The sequence below is a fragment of the Panthera uncia genome, assembly GCF_023721935.1.
Source record: "Panthera uncia isolate 11264 chromosome D3 unlocalized genomic scaffold, Puncia_PCG_1.0 HiC_scaffold_8, whole genome shotgun sequence".
Classification (NCBI taxonomy): Eukaryota; Metazoa; Chordata; class Mammalia; order Carnivora; family Felidae; genus Panthera; species Panthera uncia.
In genome coordinates this window covers 83,308,926-83,322,290 of record NW_026057586.1, presented here as the reverse complement: position 1 = coordinate 83,322,290, position 13,365 = coordinate 83,308,926, and the positions used below count along the sequence as shown (strand labels likewise).

At 36.9% G+C, this 13,365-nt stretch overlaps 1 protein-coding gene across 7 annotated transcripts in view; it reads left to right on the top strand.

Moving 5' to 3' along the window:
* Window positions 1-13,365, top strand: part of IFT81 (intraflagellar transport 81) — a 193,417-nt gene that overhangs the window by 156,785 nt on the left and 23,267 nt on the right. For all 7 annotated transcript variants that reach the window (XM_049619366.1, XM_049619368.1, XM_049619365.1 and 4 more), the window contains 2 exons: window positions 3,792-3,920; window positions 5,670-5,759. In XM_049619366.1, coding sequence (XP_049475323.1) covers window positions 3,792-3,920; window positions 5,670-5,759 — 219 coding nt within the window. The remainder of the gene's footprint in view (window positions 1-3,791; window positions 3,921-5,669; window positions 5,760-13,365) is intronic.

Sequence of the window (13,365 nt, the reverse complement as noted above, 5' to 3'; positions counted from 1 at the left end):
GGCAATGTAAGAAACTTATGACACTTTTGCTCTATTTATCTCTTCCTCAAAATATGTGCTATTGTGGATATATATTTTTAAATTCTATATATAATGTAAATCCCACATGATATTATTATATTTAATATTATTCTAGATTTATCTACCTGTTTACTCTTTTCATGGCTTTTTCCTTCCAGCACCATCATTATTCTATTGGGATCTCGTTTTCAGTATTTCACTTAGTGTAGGTCTGCTGGTGATAAGTCCACTCAATTCTTGCTTTTCTTAAAACATCTTTATTGTACCCTTATTTTGAAGCACATTTTCACCAAATATAGAATTCTTGGGTGGCAATTACTTTCTTTCAGCACTTTAAAGATTTAATTCCATTGGCTTCAGGCTTCCATTGTTTCTTGTGTGTGTGTGTGTGTGTGTGTGTGTGTGTGTGTGTGTGTTTAAGGTAGTGTGTTATTCTCTGTTTGCTAAGATTTTTTTTTTTCTGTCTTTGGTTTTTCAGCAGTTTTAACTGTGATTTTCCTAGGTTTTCTTTTTTTATTCATCTGGCTTGGAGTCTGTAAGGCTTATTAGAAGTGTAGCGTTAATGTCTTTTGTCAGTTTTTGAAAAGTCCTCAGCAAGTAGCATTTCTTTAAATATTATAGTCTCATTCTCTTCTCCCTTCTGTGAGCTACAATTACAGTTACGTGTATGTTAGGCTTTTTCACTATTTACCATATTCATTATGGGTTGTATGTTTTGCTTTTTTTTTCCATTATTTTTTTCTCTCTGTGACTTAATCTGAGTTTTTTTTCTGCTGTGCTCTCTTTTAATTCATTAATCTTACTTTTTTTGTTGTGTCTAATCTGCTATGTAATCTGGGTTTTGAATTCTGAATATCAGGTATTATGTTTCTCCGTTCTAGAATTTCCATTTGATTCCATTTGATAGATTCCAGTTATTTGTTTTTTTTTAATATGAAATTTATTGTCAAAATGGTTTCCATACAACACCCAGTGCTCATCCCAATAGGTGCCCTCTTCAATGCCAGTTATTTGTAACATTCTCCAACTTTTCATTTATTGTCTTGAATATAATAATTGCAGCTATTTTATTTTTTTTTTTAATTTTTAATGTTTATTTATTTTTGAGACAGAGACAGAGCATGAGCAGGGGAGGGTCAGAGAGAGAGGGAGACACAGAATCTGAAACAGGCTCCAGGTTCCGAGCTGTCAGCACAGAGCCCGACGCGGGGCTCGAACTCATGGGCCGTGAGATCATGACCTGAGCTGAAGTCGGATGCTCAACCGATTGAGCCACCCAGGCGCCCCAATTGCAGCTATTTTAAATGTCCTATCTAATAAATTTATCTGGGTGTCTTTCTATTATCTGTATTTTTCTCTTGATTTTCAGACATTTGTTTCTGTTCCTTTGCTAACCTAGTACTTTTTTATTGAACATCAGCCTCTGGAAACATTTCTTTCCTTAAAGAGCATTTGATTTCTTTTTCCTCATAGATCATCTAGATCCAGTTTTGTCAGTGCTGATATTTTTCAGTTTTCTCTTATTCCTAAGATTCAGCCCTTATACCTGTGGCAGAAACTCTATTCCCAGGAAGTAGCCCTTACTTCTAGGCCCTAGCTCTTATTCCTAGGTTATAACCCTTACTCCTAAGGTGTAGCCCTTCTGGGGTTTCAACTGATAGTCTGAAGCAACATACTTTGACAAGTCCTGAATTCCTACCTCTGTCTGCCCGGCACTATGAGATACTGAAAACTTTGCCCAGCTTTTTAGTCACCTATCTACCGATTTTCACTTGGTTTTGGGGAGTCTTACCTTCCTTGCACACAGCTTAGGATTTGGTAATGCCCAAAGAGGAAATTGCATATGGAATCTTGGGTTAATGCTTTGTAGTTCCTACTCCTCCTTTCTTAGGGATCTCAATCTTATTGTCAGCCCCCAATTCCAACTCTTCCATTCCCTCTCTCCTTGTCTTTCTTTCCTTTTGGTTCTTCCATCCTCTTTTGAATCCTCTCCAGTCAGGTCTTCACACCCACCATCTCACCAAAATTTCTCTTGTCAGGATCACCAATACCTTCACATTGCTAAACCCAGTGAGCAATTCTTAGTTCTTTTCCTACTTGGCCTGTTAGCAGTGTTTGACATAGTTGATCACTCCCTCTTCCTTTACTTATCTTCTAATACACTACACTCTCCTGGTTTTTCTCCTTTACTAACACTCCTGTTTCTACTCCATGGCTGATTTCTTCGCATTTCTCCATGGTCTAAATATTGGAGTCACCAGGCTTAGCCGTTGGATTTCTTCTCTAGTTTCACTCCCTTGGTGATCTTATCCTGTCTATGGCTTTAAAGACCTTCTTTATGTAGACAACTCACAAATTGATATCTCTAGCCTAGATTTCTCCTCAAATTTCAGTCTTGTACTTATAATATCTTGACCTCTCTATTGGGTATCTGCTAGATATTTCAAGTTTTTAACATGTCCAAAACTAAATTTCTTATCTTCATTATTCCCTCAAATCTGGTCTTATCAAGTCTTTCTCATTTCAATAAATGGCAGCTCCATCCTCTCAGTTCTGCAGGCCAGAAACCTTAGTCATTCTTTACCCCTCATTTTCCCTCAACCCTCACAGCTAATCTGTCATAATATTTTTTTGGATTTATCTCTAAAATATGTACACAACCACTTCTTGTTACCTCTACCGCCACCATCTGATTCATGCTACCATTATCTCTAACCTAAATTACTGGAGTAGTCTTCTAACTGGCTTCCTTTGTCCCTCTATAGTTTGATCTCAGCACAGATGTTAAAGTGGTCTTTTAAAAATTCCTTTACTCCGAGCCACCCGACAAGCCTCCCATCTCATTTAAAATAAGTCCAAGCTCTTTTATTGGCCTAAAAGTAAAGTAACCATATAATTTATCATCTAAAGTAGGACACTTTTGAGAATGCAAAGGACAACGGACATTAACTGAGACTGTTCCAGCAAGCCATCTGAGTCCCGTATGATCCCTCCCTAACCCCACCTCATTCTCACTCAGTTTTCAGCTTACCAGTCTCCTGGATATTTCTTGGAAGGGACAGGTTTGCTCCTACCTCATGTCTTTTGCCCTTGCCAATCCCCTGGATATCTGTATGACTTGCTCCCTCCCTTCATTCGGGCTTTGCTTAGATGTCATCTTCTCAGGAAGACCTCTAACCACCCTGTTATTTTAGGTTCCAACCCCACTCTCACCTCACACTATATGTATTTTACTTGTCTACATATTGCTTGTTTACTCTCACTAGAAGTAAGCTCCGTGAGGGAGGTTTCTTTTTTTTATGTTTTGTTTTGTTTTGTTTTCTTTTGTTTTACCTGTTTTGTTACAAGTGTTTTCCCATATGGTTTGCAGCCTTAATAATTGACATTTTATTTTATCTATCTATCTGGTGCTTAGAACTATGCTCAGCACATTTAGGTATCTAATTAATATTGGATGGCTGAATGAATGCAAGTATATTGGTCACTTGAGAATTCATTCAGTCACCAAGTATTTATTGAGTGCTAAAATTAGAAATACTATGCACCCGAAGATACCAAAGCAAAATTTAGCCTAAGTTTATAACATACAACAGTATGTAATTATTGTTGAAGTCAATAAAAATTACTCTTTAGCATTGTAAGCTAATTTATTTTATTTGTAACTTTATTGCTATGTATTAAGTCTGTATACTACTTACAGAATCATCAAGGTTTTGACACCCATTTTGTAGACCCCAATTTTGACACCTATTTTTATTCTTTACTTTTAGCGAACTATTGAAGAGAAAAAGGGCATATCTGGATATAGTTACACTCAGGAAGAGCTAGAAAGGGTATCTGCACTGAAGAGTGAAGTCGACGAAATGAAAGGCCGAACGCTAGATGACATGTCTGAAATGGTGATTATGCTTTTTTATAGGTTTTTTTTTATTGTATAGCTAGAGGCAGATATTTTTGTGTTTTGTTTTCAGTGAAACAGTGAAATTTTCATTTCTGCACATTGTTTACCTTATATTCCTTCATCTCTCTTTATCAGTCTCTTTTGAGTGTTTCCATTTTAGTAAGTTATTCAACTTGTAATAATTTAGGCATTTTGCAGGGTTTTTTCCCAAGGAAACACGATAGGGTTATTAAATACCCTATAGAATTAGGTATTGAAATGCCTGCCTTATCTTGTGGTTTTTGAAGTGTGTAAAAGTTCTATAACATTAAAGAAATACTTAAGATAAAAAATAAGTTTTCCCAAATCATACCACCCTGACTAATAAAACTTTCATTTTTGTGTTTTTCCTTCCTATCTGTCCTTATTTGGAGCTGCTACTCAGCCTGAATGAACTGATGCCGCTTTGGCAGGCATTAAAATGTTGAAATCGTTCCTTCCTTACTAGAAGGAAATAACTGTTGCCTCAAACTCTCAGAGTACCCACTTCCACCTGGCTTTTCCACATTGGCTACTTGCCCAGAACCCTCTGGATCTCACTACTGTCTAACTCCTAAAAAGATTAATGATTAACACAGCAGAGACCTTCGATACTCTGTTAATCCCCATGCTTGGTGTCCATTTTGATTGGTCATTACTTATATCATTTGGGTTATTAAGTATTTTGAATATCACTTCCTCATGTTTCGTATATACTCTATAACCTACATAATTACATTTTTTTTACATAATACAACATGATTGTAGTTGTATTTAGGAACTTTATAATTTGTTTTCATTATTCAGTGTTAGATTACAAGTATTTTCCCATATAGTTTGCAGCCTTAGTAATTGACATTTTATTTTATTGTATTTTATTGTATTATATTGTATTGTATTGTATTTTTGAGAGAGAGAGAGAGAGCATGTGTGCACACAAGCAGGGGAGGGGCAGAAGGAGAGAGAGAATCTCAAGCAAGCTCCATGCCCAGCACAGAGTCTGATGTGGACCTCAATCTCACAAACCATGAGATCATGACCTGAGCTAAAATCAAGAGTCAGATGCTTTAACCAACTGAGCCACCCAAGTGCCCCAATAATTGACATTTTATTTATTTTTTAAAGGTTTATTTATTTTTGAGAGAGAGAGTGCAAATGGGGGAGGGGCAGAGAGAGGGGGAGACAGAGGATCTGAAACGGGTTGTGAGCTGACATCAGCGAGCCCCATATGGGGCTCAAACTCATAAACCATGAGATCATGACCTGAGCTGAAGTTGGACAGTCAAATAACTGAGCATGCCCCAATAATTAACATTTTAAATAATTAAGTGCTGGGCGCCTGGGTGGCTCAGTCAGTTAAATGTCCGACTTTAGCTCAGGTCATGATCTCATGGTTCATGAGTTTGAGCCCCATTGGGCTCTTTGCTGTCAGCACAGAGCCTGCTTCAGATCCTCTGCTCCCCTCTCTTTCCGCCCTTCCCCCACTTGCACGCTTGCGCACACTCTCTCTCAAAAAAAAAAAAACATTAAAAAAAATTTTTTTTAAGTTAAATGCTGTTCCATATTACCAAATCAACATTTACTAAATCATTTTCCCATTGTTTGATGTTGAAATAATTTAGTCTTTTTACTCTTTTAAATAACACTTTAATAAATATATTTATGCATGTAGGTTTTTTGCTCTTTTGAATTCTTGTTTTAGATGTCATGTATTTTATTTAAATGACAGGTAAAAAAACTGAATTCACTGGTGTCTGAAAAGAAGTCAGCTCTAGCCCCAGTTATAAAAGAACTACGACAGTTGCGTCAGAAATGTCAAGTAAGTGAATCTGATTGTGCGATACTTTTAGCACCTGATCTTGTTAAGATGTGCTGGTTATAATCCTGAATATTTTACTTGAGTAATTTATAGAAAACAAACTATGATGATGATGATGATGATGATGATTCCACAAAAGAGTAATAACATGAACTTTGAAGTTTTTTATTTAATTTATGCTATTTGTTTTGTCAAATTATCGGGGGGAGGGGAGAGAGAAGGAGAAGGAATTTAAGCCGAAATCACAAGTGCAGCTAGATTAGATTTTTACTTTAAATCTGATGCATGTCAGAGCTATAAATATGAAGTCACGTTCTTCTGTGGCCAGGTAAAAGCTCAGAGTCTGCCAGCGAGTGGTGACAAGTTAACTTTAGATTAATGGACTTGCTTAGCTGGGGAGCAGGGCCAGGGGCAAATTACGATAGCTTGTGATAAGTGATGGAATACCATTACTTGGAAGCTAATTCTAACCACTGCTTTGAAGCTAAACTGTTAGAAGGTAAATGCCCTCCGCAAATCCAGATCAGATGGCCTCCGCCATCTGACATTAGCAGTTGTTATTTTATCACTCTCTGTGTAGTAATTTTAGGTTTGAATGTGGGTTGTACTGCATGTGCCTGAGTGTGGAACTATAAAATTCTTCACGAATGCCATCCATCAGAGCACAGTGAAAAATCACATGGACTTTGAAATCAGATAGACATCGTTTCCTTTTTATAGAAAATGCCATGGAGTCTGAGACAGGTTTAGTGACTTATCCAAATAGACAAATAGGCAGTGAGAGAGTTGGGGCTTGACTCCAGCATCTGTATTATCATATTTCAAATCTCCTGCTCATTCCATTACACATCGCTGCCATCACAAAAGAAGTGAGAGACAAGTCCCTATTCTCTCGAGTTCATACACTCATAGGTGAGATGAGACAAACGTGAAGAAATTCAAGAAAGACAAAAGATAAGCCAACTTTCTTAAGAAAAATATAGAAAAGAGGTGCCTGGCTGGCTCAGTCGGTGGAGCATCTGACTCTTGATCTCAGCATTGTGAGTTCAAGCCCTACTTTGGGCATAGAGCTTACTTGAAGGAAGGAAGGAAGGAAGGAAGGAAGGAAGGAAGGAAGGAAGGAAGAAAGAAGGAAATATATAATCAGAATCATAATAAGAGGAAGCAAATGATGTGATTGTTAGGAAGGAAAAGTTTCAGAAAGGAGATTTTTGTGCAAAGTTTTGAGATTGAGGACATCAAGAATTGTTTTCATGGTTACATTCTAATCCGTTGATTTTCTTAAAGCTTTTCTTAAAGCAACTTGGAAACCAAAGGGACTGGTTATGTGTATTTCTAATGATGATAAAATTTCTCCCTAATAGTAAGCTAATCTATTTGTAAATAATTCTTTTATTAAATTCATTTATATATTTTTTCATTTATATATTAAATGAGTTTTATTGAAAGGATATTAAGGACAGTAAAGAAAAAGTGCTGTTATGGAATTCTAAGGATCAGAAACATAATCTGTCTGGAACAGGTACAGGTACCATAACCTGTACTCTTTATTGTTCATCTTACATGCTAAGACCTTCCTCTCTACATATTTTATGTTGAAATTTCACTAACTGTGCTATTTTCTTTGCATTTTCTAATTCAAATTCCTGGTGCAGCTCTTCTCTTTTGGGGGCAGTTTTTCATGCCCAACTATCTCATAGACTATTGGCTATCCTCAGGTCAGGTCAGGGGTCCATTCTTAGTCCAGCCAGCTATGCTTGTAAGGACAGGATGAGAAGAAAGGAGGGTAATATGGTACCAAGTATGGCTACCTAGAGAATTTTCCCTCTGGAGAGGCTATAGATATGTCAGTGCTTTAACTGACATCTTTTAATACACCACCTGTTATCCTATTTGTAACAGCTGAACAGTGTTCATCTTGGCATTTCAGCCTTGTCCTCTCATATATACTTTTTTACATGGTTGGAATTTTAGTATATACTGCACTTAGTTTAAGGTTCTATTCAGACAGTGCAGATAGAATGATTAAGAACATGCACTACAGAATCAGGCAGACCCTGGATAACCTTGGGTAAATGACTTTATTCCTATAAACTTTAGTTTCCTCGTCTGTAAACTAGTCTCTTCTTAACAGGGTGGTTGTAAAGACTAAATGAAATAATGCATATAATGACTATGCAACAATGACTAATACATAAGAACTTTTTAAAAAGTATTTATCTGTCATGCCTGGGTGGTTCAGTTGGTTAAGTGTCCGACTCTTAATTTCAGCTCAGGTCATGCATGACCTGGTGGTTCATGAGATCAAACCCCACGTCAGGCTCTGTGCTGACATCGTGAGCCTGCTGGGATTCCCTCTCTAAATAAATAGATAAATAAATAGATAAATAAATATTTTTAAAGTATTTATTATAACTAATAAAGAGACTTTTAAAAGAAGGGATAGTATCTATTGCTTTTCAACCAAACTGTTTTCTGAGTAAACTAGATACCAGATCTTAAATCCTATAAAGTCATGTATTATAATAATGTAACCAAACCTGAAATTCATTTTCATGTGATTTAACTCAATTTCTCTGTATGTGACAGACTGTCTACCACTCCCATCACAAAGAAATGTACCCCTCTTACCACCAGTCCCAAATAATACAACTCTCCAGTTCTTTCCATATCATCAAGTCAGAGGGGTACCTAAGCCACATCAACATTTTCATCTCTGTCTTCTGCCGTGTTGAAAAGGCACTCTGCTAAGGACAAACACTGCATGATTCCACTTACATGAGGTACCCAGAGTAGTCATATTCACAGACACAGAGTAGAATGGTGGTTGTGGGGCCATAGCGAATAGGAAATTAAGTGCTTAATGGGGACAGAGTTTCAGTGTGGGAAGATGAAAAGAGATCTGGAGATGGAAGGTGGTGACGCCTGCATGACAATGTGTATGTATTTAATGCCACTTAAAAATGGTTTCAGTGGTGGGGCACCTGGGTGGCTCAGTCAGTTAAGCATCTGACTTTGGCTTAGGTCATGATCTCACAGCTTGTGAGTTCGAGCCCCACATCGAGCTCTGTGCTGACAGCTTGGAGCCTGGAGCCTGCTTTGGATTCTGTGTTTCGCTCTCTCTCTCTGCCCCTCCCCCACTCACACTCTGTCTCTCTCTCTCTCTCAAAAAATAAACATTAAAAAATTTTTTTTAATATTAAAAAAAATGGTTTCAGTAGTAATTTTTATTTTATGTATATTTTTACCACAATAAAAAAATCTTTTAGGGGCGCCTGGGTAGCTCAGTGGGTTAAGTGTCCCACTTTGGCTCAGGTCATGATCTAACAGTTTGTGAGTTAGAGCCCTGCGTCGGGCTCTGTGATGACAGCTCAGAGCCTCAAGCTTGCTCCCAATTGTGTGTCTCCCTCTCTCTCTGCCCCTTCCTCCCTCCCTCCCTCTCTCTTTCTCTCTCTCTCAAAAATAAATAAACATTAAAAATTATCTAAAAAAATCTTTTAAAAGGGGACAGGACTTGCCTGTTTGCATTAGCTGTTGTGTTTGTTTTTTTTTTCCCAGTGGTTGAGTTCATTGTATTTGGTGAGTGTCTGATGTTCATTTTGCTTATCTCCATATGTCAGTCTCCTGCATCCATGTATAGTTCTACTTTTATCCAGAAACCTTTTGTGATAAAAAGTATACTAAAAAAAAGAGGCTAGCCAAGTCATTGATTGTAAGCTCTTTTCAAATCTTAACTGAAATTCTTAATTGTTGTCTACTTTAAATATTATTTGGGTTTTTTTTAGAAGAAAGCATTTTTCTTCTATTTTTTTAAATGTTTATTTATTTTTGAGAGAGAGTGAGAGAGAGAGTACAAGAGGGGCAGGGGGAAAGAGAGGGAGATACAGAATCCAAAGCAGGCTCCAGGCTCTGAGCTGTCAGTACAGAGCCTGACACAGGACCCAAACTCACCACCTGTAAGATCATGACCTGAGCCGAAGTCAGACACTTAACCGACTGACCACCCAGGTGCCCTGAATATTATTCATTTTTAACTTGCATGTACTTACCACTCAAAACTACACAAATGTATTGTTAAAGTTCAGGACTACTTGAAAATACTTTATACTTCTTGCTTTAATGGGCAGCTCTGAAATATTTAGGAAACTTTATAGTGAATTGTTTATAGTGAACATTTCCTTTCTATTGTACTTGTATGTTCTAAATTTGAATAATAACAACTGTTTGAAAATTAGAGCACTGCAACTCCAGATGTATAATTTACATTTATCTAAATCTTTTATAATCACCTAGAATGAGAATAGCATCTTGAAAAGTGTTATGTTTATTTTCTTAGGAGTATGATAAATTACATGTAATTAAATGTCATAATACATAAAATTGCTAATATAATGGAAGAGCTAAAATGCTCATTTTAGAGTATAAAATCTGACAATTATTGATTTCACTGAGATATTTCTCATTGATCCCTTTTTCTTATAAAAGTAAAAACATGTTCTTGGTAAGAATTCAAACTGAAATTCTATACCCATTAAAAACACATCATTCACCAAGAAGCTTTAAATGATACATTTGAAAAGCTTGATCTGTTGAATACATGGAGAACCCAGTACTCAACAAATGGAAAATACATTCTTTTTAAGATCAAGTCACCAAAAAAAATTAGGTTGGCCTCTGATCTCTCCATGGCCACACTTAACCCTGGAAGACAGTAGAGCAGTATACTTTAAAAAGGGGAAGAATAGGGGCACCTGGGTGGCTCAGTCGCTTAAGCGTCCGACTTCGGCTCAGGTCACGATCTCGTGGTATGTGAGTTCGAGCCCCGCGTCGGGCTCTGTGCTGACTGCTCAGAGCCTGGAGCCTGTTTCAGATTCTGTGTCTCCCTCTCTCTCTGCCCCTCCCCCATTCATGCTCTGTCTCTCTCTGTCTCAAAAATAAATAAACATTAAAAAAAAATAAAAAAATAAAAATAAATAAATAAAAAGGGGAAGAATAGAAATTATCTCTCTCTCTACACTCCCCAGAAGTAAAACAGGTCCTTATGTGTTTTCCAGAAATTTCCTGAGAACAAGTGAATGGATAATTATTTATTGGCTGCCTAAAGTTTGTTCTACTCTCCAGAAAGACAAAGGCTTTTTTTGGTGGTGGCAGACAGAATTAAACTCTCACTGATATTAAGAACAAAACATCTGCTTCCTTTTGTTTGCATTTGCCTACTGTACTTTTGCCCATCTTTTGCTTTTAACTTTTTATTTATTTTTTTTAATTTGTTTTTAATGTGTGTTTTTTTGAAGGAGAGAGAGACAGAGTGTCAGTGGGGGCGGGGCAGACAGAGAGGGAGACGCAGAATCCAAAGCAGGCTCCAGGCTCCGAGCTGTCAGCACAGAGCCCCACGTGGGGCTGGAACTCAAAAACCGTGAGATCGTGACCTGAGCCGAAGTCAGACACCCAACTGACAGCCACCCAGGCGCCCCTGCTTTTAACTTTTTAAAAATTATCTTGTTGTAGGTGTCTCTGAATAGGTCTTGAATTGGGTTTTGGTATGTGATATAATCTGAAGGGTTTGTTTTAATAAGTAAGTTTAGACCCTTTAACTTTATTGATATGCAGACATATTGATCTTAGTACATGTTATGTGTAGCTTTTGATTTTTTTTAAGTTTGTTTATTTTGAGAGAGACAGAGAGCGAGCAGGGGAGGTACAGAAAGAGAGGAGGAGAGAGAATCCGAAGCGGGCTCTGTGCTGACAGCAGAGAGCCGGACATGGGGCTCGAGAGAGAACCGCGAGATCCTGACTGAGCCGAAGTCAGACGCTAACCGACTGAGCCACCCAGGTGTCCGTAGCTTTTGATTTTAAAGCCCCCCAAAAAATCCTGGGGTTTGTTTTGTTTTGTTTTGTTTTCATTTTCTCTCTCGTTTTTTTCTCCTTGTCCCTCTCCCTCATCCTCCCTGTATGTGTTTCTGGCTTGTGGTTTTGGTCTGGTGGTGATATTTGTAACTCTACCATTAATCATCCATTTCTATAGGTATTATCTATTAATCCCCACTGTGAGCAGTGATGAAATTAGTTTTTTTCCTCTTCCTTTTCCCCTCCTTCCCTCTCTTTTAGTACTTGAATTTAGTCAATCATATTGTCTCTTTTACTATTTGCCTTTATACTTTTAATATACTTATAACTTGATTCATCAGATTTAAATTATATCTGTTGATATTCCCCCACTCACCCCTAGCAATTAAAAATTGAGGAAACCAGCTTATTTATTCTACCTTCCACTTTCTTTTCCCTTTCCCTTCCCTGCAGATTTTGTAGTATCATTTCTACATTGTCAGGGCATGTAACATTTACATTCTCTTCTATTACCCTGGTTCCCACTTGTGTTTTCAGTGTTAAACCTGTAATTATTAGATTCAGTGCTCATTACCAATCCTTTCACTGCCCTTTTTCCTAATTTTTATTGTCTGTGATTTGTCCTCTAGGAGAATCCTCAAAAAAAACCTCACAAGAACAATATTCCCTAATGAGTTCTTGCATGTTCCAGAGTTTCTTGCCTTAAATATTTAAAAATTAGCTTGACTGAGCATAAAATCTTTACATTGTGCTTTCTTTCCTTGAGAATTTTTAAAGTATACTGCTCTACTGTCTTCCAGGGTTAAGTGTGGCCATGGAGAGATCAGAGGCCAACCTAATTTTTTTTTGGTGACTTGATATTAAAAAGAATGCGTATTTTCCATTTGTTGAGTACTGGATTCTCTATGTGTTCATCAGATCAGGCTTTTCAAATGTATCACCTAAAGCTTCTTAGTGAATGGGGAGTTGTTTCATGGGTATAGAATTTCAGTTTTACAAGATGAGAATAGTTCTGGAGATTGGCTGCACAGCACAGCGAGTATACTCAGTACTTAACTGTACATTTAAAAATGGTTACAATGGTAAATTTTATGTTACTTTGCCAGAATTAAGAAAAAGATTCCTGATTTAAAAAAAAAACAAAAAACCTTCCTGGTAAATTATTCATTTTATCATTTTTTTTTATTCTCTTTATTCCTGCTAAGGTTTTGGTCTAAGATTTTTATTTTGTCTGCTATTAATGTAAGTATGCCAGCTTGCTTTCTTATGATTAGGATTGCCTGGTATATCTTTTTATTTCTGTTTTCTTTTAGCTTTCTGTGTCCTTACTTTTGTCATATGTCTCATAAACAGCATATAGCTAGATCTTATGTGGGTGGTTTCTTCATTCAGTTTGAGAATCTGTCTTTTAATTGGTGTATTTAATACCATTTACATTTACTTTTAGTATTGATACGTTGGGATTTATTTCTGTTTTGTACATCCGGTTTACTGTGCTTTTTCTTTGCTGCTTCTTTCCTGCCCTTCATCGCATCACTCTGTGTTCTTTTGTCTTCTTTGTTCCCTTTATTTACTTTTCTATCTTCTATTCTGGTATTGTTATTCCTAAATTTTTAACATATATTTTCATGACTTAATGAATTCTAAATCTAGTAGGCATCTCCTGAACAATGCAGGGACCTTAGAATAGTTTAACACCCTCTCTTGCCTTACATGTGTGTTGTTATCCTCTAGTAGTTTATTTCCATTTTATTTCTTC